Source organism: Colossoma macropomum, unplaced genomic scaffold (genome assembly GCF_904425465.1).
Source record: "Colossoma macropomum unplaced genomic scaffold, Colossoma_macropomum, whole genome shotgun sequence".
Taxonomy (NCBI): Eukaryota; Metazoa; Chordata; class Actinopteri; order Characiformes; family Serrasalmidae; genus Colossoma; species Colossoma macropomum.
Window position 1 is genome coordinate 34,259,116 of NW_023494798.1, and position 22,190 is coordinate 34,281,305.

Below are 22,190 nucleotides of genomic sequence, written 5' to 3' on the forward strand. Positions count from 1 at the left end.
ACCAAATCTAAGCTGATATTATAGCTCTGTACATTTTAGAGTTCACCCTGCAGCTACATCATCAATAAACACAAGGGAAGCAGTTCCACTGACAGCCATGCATGTCCATGCCATAACACTACCTCCACCATGCTTTACAGATGAGGTGGTATGCTTTGGATCATAAGCAGTTCCTTCCCGTCTTCATATTCTTCTCTTCCCATCATTCTGATACCAGTTGGCCTCATCTCTCAATAAGATGTTGTTCCAGAATAGTACAGGCAGGACACAGATACGCTGATCTCTTGGATGATGCTCTTTATCTTGATCTAAGTGTTGTAAAGGTGTTTGGTGTTTTTCTTCCCCAGAGAAAGAATAATTCTGTCATCCACCACAGATGTTTCCCATGGTTTTCAGGTCCTTTTGGTGTTTCTGAGCTCTCCAGTGTGTTCTTTCTTTTTAAGAATGCACTAAATAGTTGATCTGGCCACACCTAATGTTCTTGCTCTCTCTCTAATGGGCTTGTTTTGATTTTTCAGCCTAATGATGGCCAACAGCAACAGATTCCAAATGCAAATGCCACACATAAAAAACTCTAGATCTTTTATCTGTTTACTTGTAAGGGGAAATAATGAGGGTGCAACACACACCTGGCCATGAAACAGCTGAGCAGCCAACTTTCCAATTACTTTTTGAGCCCATGAAAATGGGGTTGGGAGACTACGTGTGAAAATGCTTGTAATTCCTACACTGTTCATACCATTTGGATGTAAATACCTGCAAAGTAAAGCTGAAAGTCTGTACAAATAGCATTATTCACACCTTAAAGGGGTTATGCCATATTATAGAAATATAAACGAGTAATTCTCCATTTGGAGGGGAAGCCATGTCACGGAGGTTTCAGGGCTTAAAAAGATGCTTAAAATATCAGACACAGCTCCAAAAGTCGGTATGTACATTTACACAGTTGACCTAAGATTAAATAACACTTTTCTCTTATGATTCTCTGATTTTTCTTTTTTATCCTGTTTCATAGTCGCTCTGCATCGGTAAAACAGCTCATCACAAAACAACATTTGAGAAACCACTTTTAATATAAAACAATATTTTTAAGTTAAAAACTTAGGAATTTCTATAAAGCAGATTCATGTTTACTTTTTATTTCATTAACATTATACTACATTTAAAAAAAATATGATTTTATTTTAAAAATCATCTCTCTCAGAGATTGCGGTCACTGGTGTTATCAGGACTCTTATTTTACATTTTAACACAGTATTTTCAGCTCTATTAAACCGCCTCTTTGGGTCGAGGCTCATCAGAGAGGAAGCGTCTAAAGGCGTGAATCGGCAAGTCACACTCGCTCACTATATTTCACTAATTTATTAATAATTTTGTTTTTCAGGCAGTTCATAACTTCTATGTGTCACCGGTGTTATGTGCTTTAATAGCTGGATGATTAAAATTTTGTCAAAATACTGCCATATTATCATTTTTATTACTGATTTTAAATAGTTGCAGAAGGTCACCTGATCAGCCAGCGAGTCAGCCAATTTACAAAATCCTCAGTTTTAACCTGAATGTCACTGGAGTCACCGTCACTGGTGTTACACCACATTCATACAACACCAGTGACTGTAAAATATGTTTGGAATTAAGCTCCTTTTTGTATATATGATAATAGGAGATGTTAATGGACATACTAAGATTATTTAGTTTTGGGATGAAAGAATTTGATTTTTTAAAATGTATCCACCTGAATTCCCACTCCAAATGGAGAACGACCCAAACAGTCAGGAAAATACTAAAAACACACACAAACAAACAAACAATGACGTATACAAAAGTTTGGGCACCCTTGCTCATACAACTGTAGGAATGTAAACACATAAACACACTGCTTGCATCTAGAAATGAACACTATAATGTTCTTAAAGATTTGTAATTAAAATGAAAATTGACTTATTATTTTTATTTGTTATTATTATTATTACATTTTTTACATACACAGATAATCTATGCTAAACATATACACACACTAATGGTTAGTGGTCTTTGATCTGGTGGTCTTTTCCCCCCTCCAGGGAAAACACCACTTCCAGCTACAGCCTTTATTCCTTCTTCCTGACTCACGCTGCCTCATTTGCACGGAGGTTAGTCACAATCGCCCCGGACCTCCATTTCTACACTAACTATGCAATCTAATTTAATAATGATGCTGTAATATACAAAAAGTCACAAGTCAAGGTTATCTAGCGGCCGCTTTAGCCGCAGCAGGGCTAATCACACCAGCCGATATGAAGAGCGAAAATACACCATTAAGCTCCTCATTAACACCTGCATCAGAGATCGAACCGCTAGCAATGTGAGGGAAAAAGCCAAATGGGGCAGAGACACTCTAGTATAGGCAAGGGCTGGACAATCTATCGGTTATGGATTGTTATTGGCCTCTCATCAATCACAGTGTGCCATGAGAAAGTGCCCTAAAATGATGATTCTGTACATATTTAGCTAATTACTGTCTTGTTACGCTCCGCTACATATCGGTGCTGTTTTCTCTGTGCCTCTGTTCTGTCTTTCCATTTGCAGCGTCAATCCGTGATCCAGTCCTTGCTTTCAACTCATCACCACTCGCTCCAGTCCATATTCCAGTCCATATTCCAGTCCGTGCTCCAGTCCGTGCTCCAGTTAAGTTCAGGTTACGATGTCATCAGGCGGGATGGACAAAGGAGGCCTCCTTGGCTCCACCGACAGCTTTTTGGTCACATGATTCTTGTTGTTCGTTGCCTGTTTGGATTATTCTCTGACTGTTTGGCCTTCTGAACTGCTTTGTTTTGACCTTGATTTAGCCCATTCAGACTGTTTTGTCTATAGAGGCCCTTTTGGAGATTTTGTAAATAGCTTCACCAGGTGTAGGTCTGGCTGCCATTTTGTTTGGGTTTTTGTCTGTGTTGTGTGCCAATCAGGGAGTTAGGTAAGCTGTCTGCCTTTTGTTTATTCTTTTTTTGTGGTTAAGGCTGGTTAGTAACTATATTGGAGTTAGTCTGGGTTCTGTTTGTTGTTTTGGCCAAACCTGAAGAAGAACCGGTGACTGCACTGTACAGTTGTATGATATACTTTGAATTTGCTGTTGAAAACCTTCTGCCATTTTTGTTATTATTATTATTATTATTATTATTATTATTATTATTACTACACTACACAAACCTTCACAAAGCATACATTCCGCATCACACCGTTCTTTTCAGCCCATCCCTAGACCAGCAGCCAGTTGCACCAGCAGCCAGTTGCACCAGCTGAACATAAGTTTGGTCGTAAGTTGGGGTGTAAAGTCTGTCCTAAATCTCACGTTGAGAGTAGTTAGTTTAAAACTAGCGACACAGAATTTCAGTTGCACCACAGACACTTACGGTACGTCTTAACTAGTGGAGCGCAAAGTGATCGTAGATCAAAACACTGTCGCACAGAATGACGTTTTCACTCTGCAGCCAATCAGTAACAGAAACAGGAAACATTACACATACGATCTCCACATGCAGTGAAATTGCTCTTTTTCATGCTACATTTACTTCGCTTACAGTGTGTCGGTCGTATCAGCTATAGTTCAAAAAGACACTGTGTTCTACAGTAAAGTGGTGTCCTCAAAGCGTCCGTCTCTTGTATGTGTGTTTATTCTGTTCTGCTGCTGGACTCTTCTGAGTTCAAACTGGGCTCTCATACAAATATTTCAACAGCACTTTATCAATGAACGGTCAGTAATGTTAGCGAAGCTGCAGTTAATGTAATCACTACTTGAATCTGCTGAATGACAGAAAGGTGATCTCAGCTTTGTTAGTTATATTTTAAAAGTAATCTGCGTTCTGTATTGTATGATAATAAGGTCAGCGTCACACAACCTGAGCACTGATGGAGCTGCTCTTATTGCTCTGAACACAGTTGACAGGTTTTGGAACGACCCTGTAGGAAAATATCCCAGCGCCGGACACAAAGCAAAACTCGGGGCTCCGTTACTGTCTGTGTTGTGTTACAAATCTGCGACTAGGAGGTCTTTTCTATCTCCAATCAACAAAAACGGCTGTGATCTATCCTGCAGAAGTGGTTCCTGGTGCAAACCGAGACGTATTTCGTTTTCTTGCGAGTTTTCCATTGATCGAACGACCAGCCATTTTAACTGATTATTACAGCAGAACTTACACCGACTACAGAGTATGTGTAAATTTTAAGTCATGACTTAAAGCGGTTTGTGTGGTGTAGTGGGTAACACCTCTACTTTCTATGCCGTAGACTGGGGTTCAATCCCCTCCTACACTATACCAATAAGAGTCCTGGGGCAAGACTCCTAACCCTCGCCTACCTGTGTAAAATGATCAAACTGTAAGTCGCTCTGGATAAAAGCGTCTGCCAAATGCCGTAATTGTAAAGCTACATTGAAACTGTGTTACTTGGTGCAACCGGTTAAATGCTAGTAGCTCGCAAACTTGAACATAGTGGCTGTTTACATTCAAACTAAGTTACGACTGAACTTACGTTCAGCTGGTGCAGGTCATAAAAGTCTCTTTTAATGCCTCAGGTTTAAATATCGATCCTTGCACAGTTGTAATCCTCGGGACTCGCTGTTTGAACTAATTCAGTAGAACGGTCCAGATATGGTATTTCATCCATATCATGCCGTTTTCTGAAGCTATGCCCTCGTTTACGGCCACAGATACATCCATCCGGTCAATAAAAGCTTCAGTCTAACTCTCCAGCTTGCAGCAGCTGCAATCTCTAAAACAAACGGCCAGAGCAGGTTGGCCTGTTTGTGTTTACACACAGCTGCTGTCCTCTGATGGTATGAGCATGTGTGTGTTTACTCTCCAGCCCTGGCATCAGTGTGTGTGTGTGTGTGTGTGTAATGAGCGGCTGGGCAGAGAGAGGAGAGAGCAGGCTGTCCGCTTAATGGTGAGCAGTATTAGCATACCGGGAAAAAAGAAGCAGCAGAAAAATAGACAAACGCAGAAGAAAAAGTACGGAAAATTTCTCCCTCCTGTGCCAACGCACGGACATGAGGACTCGCGAATGCATGAGTGTGGACGGTGCTGGTCAGTGTGTGAGGCTGCAGGGCAGTCAGAAGCGTTCCTCACCTGCACGGGAATCATCCGATGGTGCTTCAGTGCCCCCTTCTGGTGAAATCTGGCGAAGCAGCCGACGCAGTAATCCTCTCCGCATTCAGCGCACACCTTCGAACCGCAAAACAAAATAAATAAATAATTAAAACCCCAATTACTCCAGGCAAGGTACCTTTTCACAACGAGCAAAAACTTTAATGTCTCTGCAAATGTATGTTGGAAGATTCTTTTTTCTTCTTCTTCTTCTTTTCTACTTTTTTCCATCTAAACTTCACCTTAATAAATATTAAAATAAGCGAAAAAAAATGCAAAATGTAGGCATCTTAAGGGAGCTCATTATTTTTTTTATTTTGAAAGAGTAAATGAGCGAGGGAGGTGAAAGGAGGTGTGGGTTTGACTGACGGACAGACGGACAGGGTGAACGAGAACCTGAGACACGGCCATAATAACGAAGCGCCAACCTGCACCGTTACAGACCAACTAACAGCAGCCCTGCTGTCCCCAGTGTCTCTCTCTCTCTCTCTCTCTCTCTCTCCCTCTCCCACTTTCTTTCTTTCTCTCTCTCTTTATGTATCTTCCTCCCTCCTCTAGTTTCCTTATTTTCTTTTTTTTCTCTCTCTTTTTCTCTATACTTTCTCGATCTCCCTCACTTCTTCTCCCCATCTCTTTCCTTCTTTCTCTTGCTCTCTCATTCTTTCTTCTCTCCCAGTCTCTTTCTTTCTCTCAGTATGTTCTCTTTTTCTCTCTATTTCTCTCTCTCTCTCCCTAGCTTTGACTCTCTCATTATATGTATCTCTCTTCCATGCTTTCTTTCTCTTTCTGTATCTTCCTCTCTCCCTCTATCCTTCTTAATTTCTCTTTCTCTATCTCCTTCACTTCTTCTCCCCATCTCTTTCCTTCTTTCTCTTACTCTCTCATTCTTTCTTCTCTCCCAGTCTCTTTCCTTTTCTCAATATGTTCTCTTTCTATCTCTCACAACTGTCTCTTTCTTTCTCCCCTGCTCTCTCTCTATCACACACGCTCTCTATCCCTCTCCCTCTCTTTCTGTATCTTCCTCTCTGCCTTTGTTCTTCTTAATTTCTCTTTCTCTTGCTATCTCCCTTTTTTCTGTCACCATCTCTTTCTCTTTCTCTATCTCTTACACTTCTTCTCCCCATCTCTTTCCTTCTTTCTTTTAGTCTCTCTTTCTTTCTTCTCTCCCAATCTCTTTCACTCTCTCTATCTCTCTCCCTCTCTTTCTTTCTCATTCTTTCTGTCACTATCTTTCTTTCTCTCTCTTTCCCCATCTCCCACACTTCTTCTCCCTATTCTTCTCTCTTTCTTTCTCATTATGTTCCCTTTCATTGTGTCTCTCTCGCTGTTTCTGTCTTACTCTCTCTAACCTCCTGATTCTCTTTCTCTCTTTTTGTCTCACTCCTCTGTTCCCTTTGTCTCATTCTCTCTCACACTTTCCCTCTCTCCTTCCTCTCTTTCTTTCACTCTCCTCTCTCTCTCTCTCTCTCTCTCTCTCTCTCTCTCCTTTCTCTTTCTCACTCTCTCTTACTTTTACCAAATTCAAATTCAGAGTAGCTTTATTTGCATGATTGTTTTGAGTACAATGTTTCCACATGTCAATTTCAACTCAAAGCATAGTTTGTAGAACTAAAAACAAATATAGAATAATTGTAATAATGATAATAGTCGTAGTGAAATAATGACAATAATATTAAAATGAATAAATAAATAAATAAAATAAGACAACATATCATAGCTGTCCAAAGAAAAACAAGTATCTCCGAAATAGTAACTTTACAGGAGAGGTCAAAACCCCTCTTTATTTTTTAATGTAAGTTAATGTAAAGAGATCTTATTCTAAGCAGTTTTAGAGCGTTTCTATTGGTCCAATCATCATTAAACTTTCACACAATGTAAAGGACAGCTGCTGAGCTCCAACAACGCAGAAAAGTCAGAAAACGAAAAAAAATGGAGATGCATGTTTTTCACTGGACAGTGACGGTATGTTTAACTCATATACAGTGAGGGGTTTGGTGGGGGGTCAGTGAGGTCAGGGTGTTACCGTCCTTCATGTTGCCACATATTTTGCAGTGAGAGATGCTGTTTGTCCTTCTCCCAGGAACACAGGGAATTTTTCAGATAGCGTTAGAATTCCACAATTTGGGAGAATGTTTTTCAGTGTTGTTGTGACATTTTCTCAGGCCAATTTAGATTTTTCACATTGAAGGAGGGACTGCAGCTCTGTCTCGACCTCACCGCTCTCTCCCTCTCTCCCTCTCTCCTCCTCTCTCTCTCTCTCTCTCTCTCTCTCTCTCCTCCTCTCTTTCTCTCTCTCTCTCTCTCTCTCCTTCTCTCTATCTATCTATCTCTCTCTCTCTCTCTCTCTCTCTCTCTCTCTCTCTCTCTCTCCTTCTCTCTCTCTCTCCCTCTCTCTCTCTCTCTCTCTCTCTCTCTCTCTGGTCAGGTTGGTGTGGTGGTGACAGATGTTGATGTTTTTTTGGCTCTGTTGTCTGTATGATGGTGGGATGCTGGGTGTTTGGTGCTGAGTATGAGGTTCTCCTTAGAAGCTGCTGAGACCACAGAGAGAGACATACACACACACACACACACACACGCACACACACGCACACACACTCTCTCTAGTCTCTGTCCCTGAGGACCACCTGCATGGCTGCCAATCCTGCTGCCTCATGTCCCCTCAGGACTGTCAGTGCCACTGAATAACCAGAACCAACACACATACACTCACACACACTCACACACACACTCACACACACTCACACACACACGCTATCCCGAGGCCATTTCTGAACATTCCGGGGGCCGTTAGCGATACCCCTACCCACCCGATCACATTCTTTTATATTTCATAACAGAGAGAAAACAAATTCTTAACTAAATTTGTTCAGGAAACAATAAACTCTCTGGACTCAGATTACTGATTATCGTCCACACTGGTTCCGTCCACTCCTGCAGCACTGACCTCCTCACTGATCCAGAATAATTCAGAACAATGTTTAATCAAGTTACATCACAGCTTATCCAGTGATACTGTACATATCCAGAATGTTGTAAAGAAAACTGTAACCTGTTTTCAGAAGCTGGATCTCCCTCACAGCCCTCACACAGCCACAGATGACCACATACAAAATGAATGGAATTATGAAAGAAAGAAAGAATAAAAAAACAAACAAATAAAGTAAACTGTGTCAAACTGTAGAGCGAGTAAAGTGCACTGTAAATAAATAAATACATGTAAACTCTATATGACCAAAGTGATCTTGAGATTATTATTCTTATTATTATTATATTTTTTATTTATTTTCAAATGAAATGAAAAATAATTTTTTAAAAATGACCACAGTGAGACTCTCTCTCTCTCTCTCCCTCTCTCTCTCTCTCTCTGTGAGGGTATGAATCATGGGGCAGAGCTGAGAGCACAACAGCATGTTTCTGAGCTTAACACAGCTTTATCTGTCTGACACACACACACTCACACACACACACACACACACTCTAAAGGAGTGGTAAAGCAAGGTGAAAGTAAGGAGATAGAGAGGTGAATGAAGAGAGGAGAATTAAAGGAGTATGAAAAGGGAGAAGAGAAAGAGAAGAGGAGAAAAAGAGAGGTGAAAGAGAGGAGAAAGAAGAGATAGGTGAAAGAAAAGAAAGGAAAAGAAGACAGAAAAGGTAGAGAGAGGAGATAGAAGAGAAAGGAGAGAGAGGAGAAAGAGGAGAAAGAGAAGAGAGAGGAGAAAGAGGAGAGAGAGAAGAGAGAGGAGATGGAGAAGAGAGAAGAGTAACAGGAGAGAGGAGAAAGCAAAGAGAGAGGAGAAGGAGAGGAGAAAGAAGAGAGAGGAGAAACAGAGGAGAGAGGAGAAACAGAGGAGGAAGAGAAATGAGATGTGAAAGAGAAGAGAGATGTGAAAGGAGGAGAGAAAGAGGTGAAGGGTGAGGACACCACAGTCAGGCTGCCCTCTATTAGAGTCAGAGGTAATGAAACGCTGTGTGCGGCTGAGTGAGTGAGAGCAGAGATGGAGGAGATCCTGTGGAAGTTTGCATCTGAAAAAAAGATTAAAGACTGGAGGCATCAGAGAGAAACAGTGTGAACAGAACATGTTATATATATATATATATATATAGGTCATAAAACTAGCTAGCTGACTAACTAGCTATTTAAGCTAACCGGTTACCAGAAAATACACAATAAACATAATAAACATGTATGTACGGTTATATGACAAGCTTATGTAGATGTCATGTAGCCTTATGAACTATACCCTTACAGTAAAGTGTTACCAGTTATTTCTCACAAGTTTCTCTCACAAGACTAGGAGCCGGTGTTTCCATACATCGGACTGTTCTGGCTGTATCAAATCATCTGGGATCTGTTATTCAGCCTACATCTGGATCTTTGCATCATTTTTGTGTCAAATGGGGGAGAAATGAATAACTTAGCTACACAGATCATGACTAACAAGGCAGAATGAATGCCAAACAGCTACCTAGCTATTTAAGCTAACTGGTCAGAAAATAAACAGATACACAAAGTAATTGGTTAGATACTCATTTGCATATTGCAGCTTTTGGTAATATTAGTATCGTGAAGGCTGATGTCGCTGGAATGATTAAGGAACACTACACTGTGCAGCCCTAATAGAAACCCAACCCGAATGACTGTAAACCTTGAAGAGAACAGAACACGGACCATAACAACACTGTAATCCGCCACAGCGATGAGCAAAGACACACACATCACTCATCCTATTTCCTCTGAACCCGTCTCAAACGAGAGGAGGACGGATCGTCTCCCCGAGTCCCTGAACTCCGCGAAGGTGGACCGCTCAAAGATTTTTTAAGTTAGCGTCGCTTAAATCGGTTAGCGGAGTCAAGAAGATGGATGGATGGATCAAAGGGAGGAAATGGAAGATGAATAAATGGGTGGATGGTTATGTGGATGGATGGTGGGTCAGTGGGCTACACCTTTAAATGGAATACAAGACTACCTGTCTGAGCTCACAGAAAGCAGCGACAGAGTAGAGGACAGTAGCAAAATTGAGCCGTACAGGCTCCGCCCACAAATGTGTTCTATTAGGTTTAGTAAAAATGCAGCTAATTACATATAATTATAATGTATATATCAAAGCCACACAGATAGCTCTGCAGTTTTCAGTCTTAGCTTAGTTTTAATTAGCTACCACAAGATAACACTGCCCTCTCACATAGCACTGCAAACTGGAGGACGCGCTACTGGGGGTCATTTCTATTGGCTATCATCAATCAAAAGCCCGTGTACACATAAATATGTGTATATATCTTTGACCCCACACTCTCTTTTGACGTTCAGATCAATTCTGTTGTTGAGACGGGATTTCTCCATCTTCGGAATATTGCTCGTCTCTGACCGTTCCTCGGCCAAGCCGATGTAGAAACACTTGTGCGCGCATTAGTGACATCACGGCTAGACTACTACAATGCTCTTCCATCTGGCCTCCCTGTCAAAGCCCTCACTAGGTTCCAGTATGTTCAAAGAAGAATGACCACATCACCTCTGTCCTTCAGAGTCTTCACTGGTTACCCATTACATTCTCAGTACAAGGTTCTCCTTATTAACCTGCTGCCCCTGACCATCAGTGGTGGGGAGGTGGAGAGGGTTGCCTCCTTTAAGTTCCTGGGTACAACCATCAGCTCATCTCTTAAGTCAGAGAGCAACACTGCTGTCTTGTTGGGGAAAAGCTCATCAAAGGCTTTTCTTTATAAGACAGCTTAAGACATTTGGTGTGACTAGAGACTGTATGGTCTGCTTTGATAGAGCTATAGTGGAAAGTGTGTTGACCTTCTCCATATGTGTCTGGTATGGTGGTACAATGGCATATGAGAGAGAGCAGCTAGAGAAAGTGGTGCGAACTTCCATCTGTCGCTAAAGGAGGAAAAGAAAGCATTAAAAATCTATGCAGACGGTTCCCACCCAACACAGCACCTTTCTAAAAAAGCTCCCTTCTGCCAACACTCGGTTTAGTAACAGTACTTACCCTTCCTCTATCAGACTTCTGAACTCTACTCCACAATCTCAACCTTGTTTATTTCATGTCAGTGTTTGTTACTTTTATTGAGATTGTATATGTTTTGTGTCATTCTGACCACCTCCTTGTTTCTACGCTCACTGTCCATTTTATCAGCTCCACTTACTATATAGGTGCACTTTGTAGTTCTACAGTTACAGACTGTAGTCCATCTGTTTCTCTGATACTTTGTTAGCCCCTTTTACCCTGTTCTTCAGTGGTCAGGACCCCCATGGACCCTCACAGAGCAGGTACTATTTGGGTGGTGGATCATTCTGAGCACTGCAGTAACACTGACGTGGTGGTGGTGTGTTAGTGTGTGTTGTGCTGGTGTGAGTGGATCAGACACAGCAGTGCTGCTGGAGTTTTTAAACACTGTGTCCACTCACTGTCCACTCTATTAGACACTCCTACCTTGTCGGTCCACCTTGTAGATGTAAAGTCAGAGACGTTAGCTCATCTGCTGCTGCACAGTTTGTGTTGGTCATCCTCTAGTCCTTCATCAGTGGTCACAGGACGCTGTTGGCTGGATATGTTTGGTTGGTGGACTATTCTCAGTCCAGCAGCGACACTGAGGTGTTTAAAAACTCCAGCAGCACTGCTGTGTCTGATCCACTCAGACCAGCGCAACACACACTAACACACCACCACTACGTCAGTGTTACTGCAGTGCTGAGAATGATCCACCACCCAAATAGTACCTGCTCTGTGAGGGTCCATGGGGGTCCTGACCACTGAAGAACAGGGTAAAAGGGGGCTAACAAAGTATGCAGAGAAACAGATGGACTACAGTCTGTAACTGTAGAACTACAAAGTGCACCTATATAGTAAGTGGAGCTGATAAAATGGACAATGAGTGTAGAAACAAGGAGGTGGTCATAATGTTATGCCTGATCGGTGTGTATTGTTTGCGTGTTGTGTTGTGTTGTGTGTGTTTGAGCAGCGCCAAAAGAAATTCCTCTCAATCAAGTACCGACTGATATGACAATAAAGCATTGAAACTTGAAACTTGAATTACATATAAAGCTCTGCATGGCTCCTCAATATTTGGCTGAGCTTCTTCATCTATATATCCCATCCTGTACTTTAAGATCATAAAATTTAGTCCTTCTTCAAAGGCCTTCTTGTTTTCCCTGTGTTACTATTGTTACATTTATACTTGAATGTTTACCTGTATTGTCCTTTTGTTGTCAATTGTTTAATGTGTTCATGTTCTTTGATTGTAAATTGTCCCTGAACATAGGAAAGGTGCTATATAAATAAAAGTGATTATGGTATGTGTAGTTATATGTATTTATTATGTGTACATACTGCTATGGTGGCATCCAAGATCCCCCTGCAAATAAAATAAATAAAGTGTATTTATCTACAGTAATGGTCCCCAAACTGTTTACAGTCCTGTATTCCTTCAGACATTAGACCTCCTGCTGCGTACCCCCTCATGGCTTATACATATTTCCATAATGCATGTTAGACTTTTAGCCTTATAAAATCAGTCCCCCCTAAAAGATCAAACATGTTTATGATGCGATGACACTTCACACCAGATAAACTGAATATTTAATGTTATTGAAGTGCACAGTGTCTATATAAGGGCACATTATGCATGTGTGAGAGAGTCTGCGGCTGTAAAATGAACAGTGAATAACAGAATGTTCACCACCCTGTGTCACAGATCACATTCAGCCCTACAGCTCGAACCAGCTCTGGAAACCAAAATGCTACGAGCTACAGACTAATACCTCACTACATCTGCGCAGTAAACCGTGTCTGTGAAAGAGAAACTAACATGAATATACTAATTAACAGGGAGTTTACAGGCCTTAACAACAGTCACTCACTTCATTCACACCAACAACAGTGCAGATAAACTAATGAATGAACTGTTCATGAAGTTGGTTTCTCCAGAACGCACGACTCGCAGAAGGAACTGGAGTAAAACGGCGTCTTCCAGTACAGACTTTTATACCAATAACAGCAAAATACCTATTAGAGCACAAGTTTGTCTTGCCTGGATGTTATAAATATCCCACTTAGTCATCGCTCATGCATATACGGCAGAGCGCAGCACTATCCAGAAATCTGAACTCAGTATTCAGAGATCGGCTCATAGCACTCTTAGTGTGGATCTCTTGTTCAGGAGTTGAGTGCAGAGCTGTTTGTGTTGTCTGTGTCGGGAAAGTATCTGTGTAAATTTGCGTCCAGGTGATAGAACTAAAAGAAGACCACTGATCTAAGGTCATATGCAAACGTTTGAACACTTCTAATCAAATGTAAAGCTTCTATTGATGTTCTAAGTGAAAATAGCACATTATCTACAACGAACACACTTGTGCACAACATTTTTCTACATATTTCAGTCTCTATGTATTTGCTGAGTTTAACATATTGGAGGAAAATGGAACTAAACATATAAAATGTGCCATAGCTTTTGCATAGGCCACATTTTATATTTTATTCTTCCCCCAATATGTTCGATTCAGCAAATAAGCAGCAGGTGTGTATTAAAAGTGTCTCTGTAGAGGATGTGTTTACTTATTTACACTCTGAAAATCAACACCACATCATTGGACCAGGGGCACACAAACTTTTGCGTATGACTGATTGGTAAAATGTTCACAGCACACAGTTAAAACATTGTGACCAGTTAGAGAGCTCATTTGCATATTGTAGCCTTCTGTTATACTGCATTTCAAATTCTGTTATGTTAGAAAGGTCATGAGGGCGGCACGGTGGTGCAGTGGGTAGCGCTGTCGCCTCACAGCAAGAATGGCCTGGGTTCGATTCCCGGCCAGGTGACCAGGGTCATTTCTGTGTGGAGTTTGCCTGTTCTCCCCGTGTCTGCGTGGGTTTCCTCCCACGGTCCAAAAACATGCAGTCAGGCTGATTGGACATGCTAAATTGCCCGTAGGTGTGAATGTGTGTGTGTGTGACTGTGTATGTCTGTCTGTCTGCCCTGCGATAGACTGGCGACCTGTCCAGGGTGTATCCTGCCTTCCGCCCAATGACAGCTGGGATAGGCTCCAGCACCCCACCGTGATCCAGAAGGATAAGCGGTTTAGATTATGTATGTATAAAGGTCATAAGAACAAGTAACAAACAATCTGCTGTGCATCTAACTGTCTTTCTGTCTAATACGGATGTATAATGACTCACCAGTCCAGCTGTTCTGGCTTCACACTGACCACAAACTTTGCCCTTGAGTCTGGGCTTCCTGCTGTGCCCTGGGTCTCTGGGTGGGGGCCCTGGCACTTTTTCAGGTGGTCTTTGAGCTTCTGCATGTTAATAAACACACACATTCATGCACATACAAACAAATATGTACATACAATTTAAAACAAAAGTTCAAAAAAATCTAAATACCCCTTAAATGTTGTTGATCTCCCAAAACACATCCGGTGTCTGAAGTTTACATCTTTAGTTTTACACTGGAGCTACAAGGCTAATGGAGCTAACAAGTAATGGAAGTCTATTCCCATCAATTAGCATGGCGCTAACAGCATGCATAAATCAGCACTTACTGTCTTCAAGCCGTGTGGAGTTGCTCAGCGTCTCTAACAGACTTGATTATGTGGTTTCTGACTCACTGTTGTCTATAAATATGGACTGAAGTATGTTGCATAGCTATAAAGCATAGCATTAAGAATAGTAATAGTATTAGTAAACTTAATACTGAATTTTGTACTTGCACTTTATGGCCAAAAGTATGTGGACACTCCTAATTCAAGTGTTTCAGCCACACCCATTGTTAACAGGTGTATAAAATCAAGCACACGCAGGTGTAGTAAAATCAAGCACACGCAGTACAATGTGTCATACTCAATGACTTTAAACATGGCACTAACATATAACGCTATCCTTGTGTAAAGTAACAGTTTGTAAAATGTATGCCCTCCTCGATCAACTGTAAGTGTTATTATTGTGAGATGGAGCAAAAACAACTCAGCTACTGAGTGGTAGACCACGCAAATGCACAGAGCGAAGCTGGCAAGTGCTGAATCACGTGGCATGTAAAAATCTCAAATCTTCTGCTGCATCTCCCACTACAGAGTTCCAAACTGCCTCTGGAAGCAACATCAGACTTGTGCATAAGGAGCTTCATGAAATGTGTTTCCATGGCTGAGCAGCTGCACACAAGCCTAAGATCACTATGCACAATACCAAGCGATGGCTGGACACCGCCACTGGACTAACAGTAAAGTTTGGTGGAGGAGGGATGATGGGCTGGGCTGTTTTTCAGGCCCCTTAGTTCCAGTGAAGGGTGATACTAATGTTAGAGCACACAAAGATATTTTACACCATTATCTGCTTCCAGCTTTGTGTCAGCAGTTTGAGGAAGAGCCTTTCCTGTTCCAGCATGACTGAGCCCCTGTGCACAAAGCAGGTCCATAAAGACATGGTTTGACCAGTTTGGTGTGGAGGAACTCCAGTGGCCTGCACAGAGCCCTGACCTAAACCCCACTAAATGCCTTTGGGGTGAACTGGAACATCGACTGTAAGCCAGGCCCTCTCGTCCAACATCAGTGTCTGACCTCACAAAGGCTTTTTTGACTGAATGGGCACAAATTCCCACAGACACTCTCCAACATCTTGTGGGAAGCTTCCCAGAAGAGTGGAGGCTGTTATAGCTGTGAAGGGTGGTAACTCCATATGAATGCCTATGGTGTCCAACAAGCCCATGTAGATAGGTATTATGGTCCTATGTCCACATACTTTTGGCCAAAATATGCTTTTGTCCATTTTTACAGATAAGAGTGTGCTGGGGCACAAACTTATATGGGGTAAAACTTGGACTTTATATGCCATTTAACAGTTTCAATTTGAAAATGCTTTTGGTCATTATCTCATATTTCCAGAGCAACGTCTTCTGTAAGTTAGACAGATTGCATTTCTCAAGATTTTGCACTTTTGGAAATTTTTATGCACAGATTCATCAAAAACATACTTGGAATCTCCACTTTGAACATCATGTTAATAAAATCTATTTCAGTTTTATGGTATTAGCTCTTCCACTGTGGGGTCGAAAATAAACTTGCCACAGCTTCTTTTCACTAGTCACATTTATTTTGACGTATATTTTTATGTATTTATCCGGTTCAAATTACAAAGAACTGTTCTGATTTAACTGTGTCATCTGCACCCATGTAACTTTTGGCTGATTTGTTCATAAACAGCAGCTGCTGGAAACAAGTTTAGGTTTTATTTGTAGCAGAGATTTGCATCTGCAAAAATATTATCAATCTTGCTTAAATACTTCCAAAATTAAATGATTTGGTTCCTTTAAGATGAAAAACACACTCATAAGGTATTAATAAATATAACAGGCCCTGATAAGTGTACTTAATTATCCACAGCAATGATAATTAACCATGAAAGCATCATTGGGAAAACAGATTACTCACTAAAAAACAGACATCTCACTAAAAAACACTTGACTTTAATATCCAGTCCAAGAGTTTGTTAATGAGGGTTCTGTTTAGGAGGGAACCTGATCATTTGAGAAGCAGCATGCACACAAGCACATCTCTGACTCAGACACCCACCTGGCAGAGACTCATCCTTCAGCACTCTTATCTTCATCTTGCCAGCAGAAAGCTATCCAAAAGACACATACAGAGTTTCAGCTGTTATCAGCGCTGCTGGCAGAGGGTTTTATAGCACTTTGATTAAAATAGGCCTGTCCGCTACACTTAGTACTGTCATATATTCCGATAGGTGAGCAAACAGCGGTCAGTACAGCGGCCAGTGCTTACACAAGTCCCTTCAGTCTGACCGAGGGAGATGATCGCCGTGTATCTATATGTGAGAAGTTAATCCACTCAGAGACAGAGAGAGATAGAGAGAGTGATACTCAGATGAAGCCTCACTTTGACTCCTTTCTCCTTACTCCGCGTCCCGCTGTTGGCCTGGGCAGACGTCCAGCGGAAAGCACCAGACTTCCTGTGAGAAGCACATCAAAACATAACAACATCTTTCAGTCCACAAATGCTGCGCTGTTCAGCTCTCAGGGAATGCTTTTAAAGGGCCAATATTACAGAAAAATCTAATTTTCCTCACTTTTTAAAATAAAAGTTTGATGTAGTTTGTAAACATTGCTAAACTTTTAAAATTTCATTTCCTCATTCACTCACCAGGCCACACTACGGATGTCCGGAGAGGCCATGAGCTGCGTTATAATTTTCTGGATTATTTACTTGAGATAACGAGTTGTTTTTTTTTGTGATTTCAAAATAACAATTTTGTTATCTTGAGATCACAACATAATGAACTCGTTATCTCAAGAAAAGAACTTTGCTATCTTGAGATCACAGGACAACTCATTATCTCAAAAAAACAACTGTTATCTTGAGATCACAAGACAATTAACTCATAATCTCAAAAAACAACTTTGTTGTCTTGAGATCACAAGACAATTAACTCGTTATCTGAAGATAACAAAGTTGTTATCTTGAGATCACAAGATAACTAACTTGTTATCTCAAGATAACAACTTTGTTATATTGAGATCACAAGATAATTAACTCACTATGTAAAGAATACGGAGCCCTGCTGGTGACATCCTGTATAAATAAAAATAATGCGTGGCCATGATTTAGTAAGGCATGGGAACAAGATAATTAAGTCGTGGCCACAACGTAGTAAGGCATGGGAATGAGATCCTAATACGTGGCCACAACTTAGTAAGGCATGGGAATGAGATCCTAATGCGTGGCCATGACTTAGTAAGGCATGATCTCGTTCCCATGCCTTACTAAGTCGTTGCCATGCAATAGGATCTCATTCCCATAATAAGGCGTGGCCAGGCATTATTTTTTTTTTTTTTTGGGATGTCACCAGCAGGGCTCCATACTGGACTTCCATACCACACAGTCATATACGGAAACTAAGCTACAAAAACAGCCAGTGCTGAATTGTTTTTATGATGTCACAAAAACGAGCACATTCACATACAGTATATTCACTCATTCCAGGGCAGCCATTTAATTTCCAGTCAAAACAGTCAAGAAGTTATTAATTTTTCAGCCTCAGGAAAAAAAATTACACAGATGCCTCAACAACTAAATCTATTGTTCAGTGTTCAGTGAGTCACTCTTCACCTTTATTACAGCTTCAGTTCCTCAAAGAATCTGCAGACACACCTCCAAAGTTCAGTCTTAGAAGCTGGTTGATCATTTTGAAGTAATCAAACACATTCAGTGGTGTTGAGGTCTGGACTCTGGGGTGGTCAGTCCATCGTTCAGCTTTGTTTGATGTGTCCGTCTCCTTTTCTCAGTGAGGTTCTTCTTGATCAGCTACACATCCTTTCAGACCCACAGCGCTGAGTCGTCTTCTCACAGTGGAAGGATGGACAGAAACACCTGTGGATGTTTTCAGATCTGAAGCAGCTTGATTTTCTCCTCTCTCTCAAAGATGAAAGCTTTAAGTGCTGTTTATCTGATGGGGCAGTTTTGGGGTCGAACAGCTCTTCTAGGTGGTTGGTAGGAGGCACATTTTCTCTGGAGCTTTTAATCAGTTTTTGAACTCCAGTTTCGGAAACTCCTGTTTTTTCATTTATTTTCCTTTTACTTTCTCCTTCCTTACGCAAAGATTATCTCATATCTAATCTCTTCAGAAATATCTCCTAAAAAATTTGAATTTGTACTTAACAGCTGTTTTGACTGGAAATTAAATAAATCAGGGGATTAAATCAACCAAAGGTGGTGTCTCAAAAAAGCATGTTTAATTGTAAGGGGGTTGTTTAATACAGAGGGGTTGGAGAATGGTCATGTAACATGGACCAAAATAAAAAAAGAAAACTGTAGTGTATAGGCCATTTCAACAAACCAAAGCAGCCTGGGCCACAGGCCGCAAAAGGTGGAGGCAGATTTCATCAAACCAAGACTAAAACAGATGGTCTAATTAAAAACCCAAACAAGAAAGTAAATAATTTGATCATTTAGCATGTATGACACACATACATCACGGGGACGCATTTCCTGTTCATTAATCACACAATACAGATCAAAGCATAAGCATTACGGTGCACTACTGTAAATCAAGTATAACACCAGTGCTACGCAAATCAACAGCCTGATCAACCTACGAGCCAAATAACGTGCTTTACAGTGACAGGCGAAACCCCCCCCACCCTCCACCCCCACCTTTACCCCACATGCAGTTGATCAGCCAAGACTGAAGTTTGCTTCTTGGCTTTAGTCAGAACAGCTAATGTGGCTAACAAGTAATGGACCCCAACAGTTAGTATAATAATAATAATAATAATAATAATAATAATAATAATAAGTGTAAATTATACAGTGCCCTAAGGTGTTTTCTGCCTTCCGCCCAAAGACCGCTGGGATAGGCTTCAGCCCCCCCCCCGCAACCCAGAAGGATTAGCAGCTTAGAAAATGTGTGTGTGTGTGTGTGTGTGTGTGTGTGTGTGTGTGTGTATAGTGCCCTTCACAAAACCAAGCATGGTGCTAATTGCACACCTAAATCATCACAAACTCTCACACAGGGTCCCAAATGACATGCTTGCAGTCCTGCAGCCCACAAGTGTGCAAGGCTGTAGAGTGTCCCATTTGTCATTTGGGTGTTTGAATGGGGCTCATGAGTGCCCTCTAGGAACCCTTAAAGTGTGGCGTTTGGTGAGGACCAGGGGTGTGACTAGGCCCAGGGTATTGGGCCTGAACATTTTTAAACAGCCCCAGATCTTTTCTGGGACTCAGTGAGCTTTATACAGATACACAAATGATGGAATCGCTTTAGCAAACAGATCAAAGCAAAATGGAAGAAAAAAAATCCTGAGTTCTACCGTTTTAGGCTTGAGGTGGGTTTGCTTACCTACTTGGTCTCCTTAATAAAGTTCAGCATAGATAAAATGGTTAAATCAGACCTAAAGTGAGCCTGAGATGCACAATCCGCAAAACACCAGCTCAACCAATCAGAGTGGAGAAGGTTGTTTACGGCCGTCCGACCCACATGGTGTAGAGGAGGGCATTCGGATGTACATTAAAATGAATTTGTTTATTAATTCACTTTGTGAGAGATTGAGAAAGATAGAGAGAGAGACAGGATAGAGATACAGGTAGTGAGTGATAGTTAAATTACGGCAGAGAGAGAAATAAAAAGATAGAGAGACAGAGAGTGAGAGAGAGGGTGAGAGAGCGAGAAAAAGAGAGAGAGAAAGATAGGATAGAGAGCGAGAGTGAGAGAGAGAGAAAAAGAGAGTGAAAGTGCAGCACAGGACGGTGGCCGAGAGAGCAAAAGAGACAAACAGACAGACAGAGAGAGAGACTGAGAGATTGAGAGAGAGAGAGTGAGAGACAAACAGACAGAGAGAGAGAAAGAGACTGAGAGAGTGTGAGAGAGAGAGACTGAGAGAGAGTGTGAGAGAGAGAGAGAGAGAGAGACTGAGAGAGTGTGAGAGAGAGACAGAGAGAGAGTGAGAGAGACAGAGAGTGTGAGAGAGAGAGAGAGAGAGAGAGAGAGAGAGAGAGAGAGAGAAAGAGTGATCTGTGTTCTGTCTGCTCTTGTTAGACGCTGTTTATCTGCTGGCCTTCATCTCTCACAGTGAGGCTCATTGGGGGGATTAGAGTGCGCCAGGCTGCTGACAGCACCTGCGGGAGGTGTGTGTGTGTGTGTGTGTGTGTGTGTGTGAGTAACATGGCAGTGTGCTAACATCAGCCAGATTAACACACACACACACACAGCCTAGCTCACTGACACTCGTCTCTCTCTCAGTCTCAAACAGCCTTGCTTCGTTCTTCCCTTCAGATCAGCTGAAGCAGCCGGTGAACGGTGAGCTGTTACAGTGACAGTTCAAGGAAAAATCAAATGTGCTCAGTTTCCCCTCTTATCCCAAATACAGTCGATCAGCCAAGACACGTTCGGTGTCTGAAGTTTCCTTCTTTAGTTTTACACTGCAGCTCATGTAGCTAAATAGTTAGCATCACGCACACTTCACGCCTACTGGACAAAATTACTGACAGATTTCAGGCATCAAGATGACCACTACTACTGTTTTTACCAATTAGTCCATTTTTATTCACCTTTTTCAGTCTCATAGTGACCATATGAACAGATCTCTGAGGTCCTGCCATCATCCTGTATTCGCTGTTAGCACTAGAAATGGCACGATGCCACTATTTCTCATGTAGTTAGCATTATGCTAATTGGTGGGACACACCATAGATACACGTACACAGATGCCATATTGTCTGTTGTCAATCGCAGCAATCTGTCTGCACGTCTGTCATGTTGGGGTCAAGATCTGCTTGTAAACAAATATACACTATATGGACAAAAGTATTGGGACACATCTCCTCAGGTGTTTCAGCCACACTCATTACTAACAGGTGGGTAAAATTAAGCACACAGCCTTGCAGTCTGGATAGACAGTCACTGACTGTAGAGGGTCGTACTGATGAGCTCAGTGACTTTAAACACGGCACTGTCATATGATGCCACCTCTCAAGTCAGACTGTGAAATTTCTGCCCTGCTAGGTCTGCCCCAGACAACTGTAAGTGCTATTATGGTGAAATGGAAGCATCTAGGAGCAACAACTGCTCAGCCACGAAGCGGTAGACCAGAGTGGGGCCGCCGAGTGCTGAAGAGCACAGTGCCTATCCTCTGATGAATTTCTCACTAAAGAGCTCCAAACTGCCTCTGGAAGCAACATCAGCAAAAGAACTGTTAGGAGCTTCACAAAATGGGTTTCCATGACTGAGCAGCTGCACACAAGTCTAAGATCAAAATGCACAATGCCTGACTGCATTGTTGTGCCAGCTGTAAAGTTTGGTTGTTGATTGAAAGTTTTGTTGATTGAAAGTTTTTCAGGGGTTGGTCTAGAACCCTTAGTTCCAGTGAAGGGAAATCTTAGTGCTTCAGCACCAAGACATTTTGGACAATTGTACACTTCCAACTTTGTGTGAACAGTTTGGGGAAGAACCTTTCCTGTTCCAGCATGACTGAGCCCCAGCGCACAAAGCAGCTCCATAAAGGCCTGACTGGGTATGTTTGGTGTGGAAGAGCTTGACTGGCCCTCACAGAGCCCTGACCTCA

At 41.7% G+C, this 22,190-nt stretch overlaps 1 protein-coding gene across 1 annotated transcript in view; it reads right to left on the bottom strand.

Annotated features, from left to right (window-relative positions):
* Nucleotides 1-22,190, bottom strand: part of LOC118817846 (zinc finger B-box domain-containing protein 1-like) — a 60,635-nt gene that overhangs the window by 23,651 nt on the left and 14,794 nt on the right. Inside the window, exons 4-7 of the mRNA XM_036584802.1 lie at nucleotides 17,011-17,083; nucleotides 16,687-16,738; nucleotides 14,300-14,418; nucleotides 5,103-5,198 (exon numbers count right to left, since the gene is read on the bottom strand). Coding sequence (XP_036440695.1) covers nucleotides 5,103-5,198; nucleotides 14,300-14,418; nucleotides 16,687-16,738; nucleotides 17,011-17,083 — 340 coding nt within the window. The remainder of the gene's footprint in view (nucleotides 1-5,102; nucleotides 5,199-14,299; nucleotides 14,419-16,686; nucleotides 16,739-17,010; nucleotides 17,084-22,190) is intronic.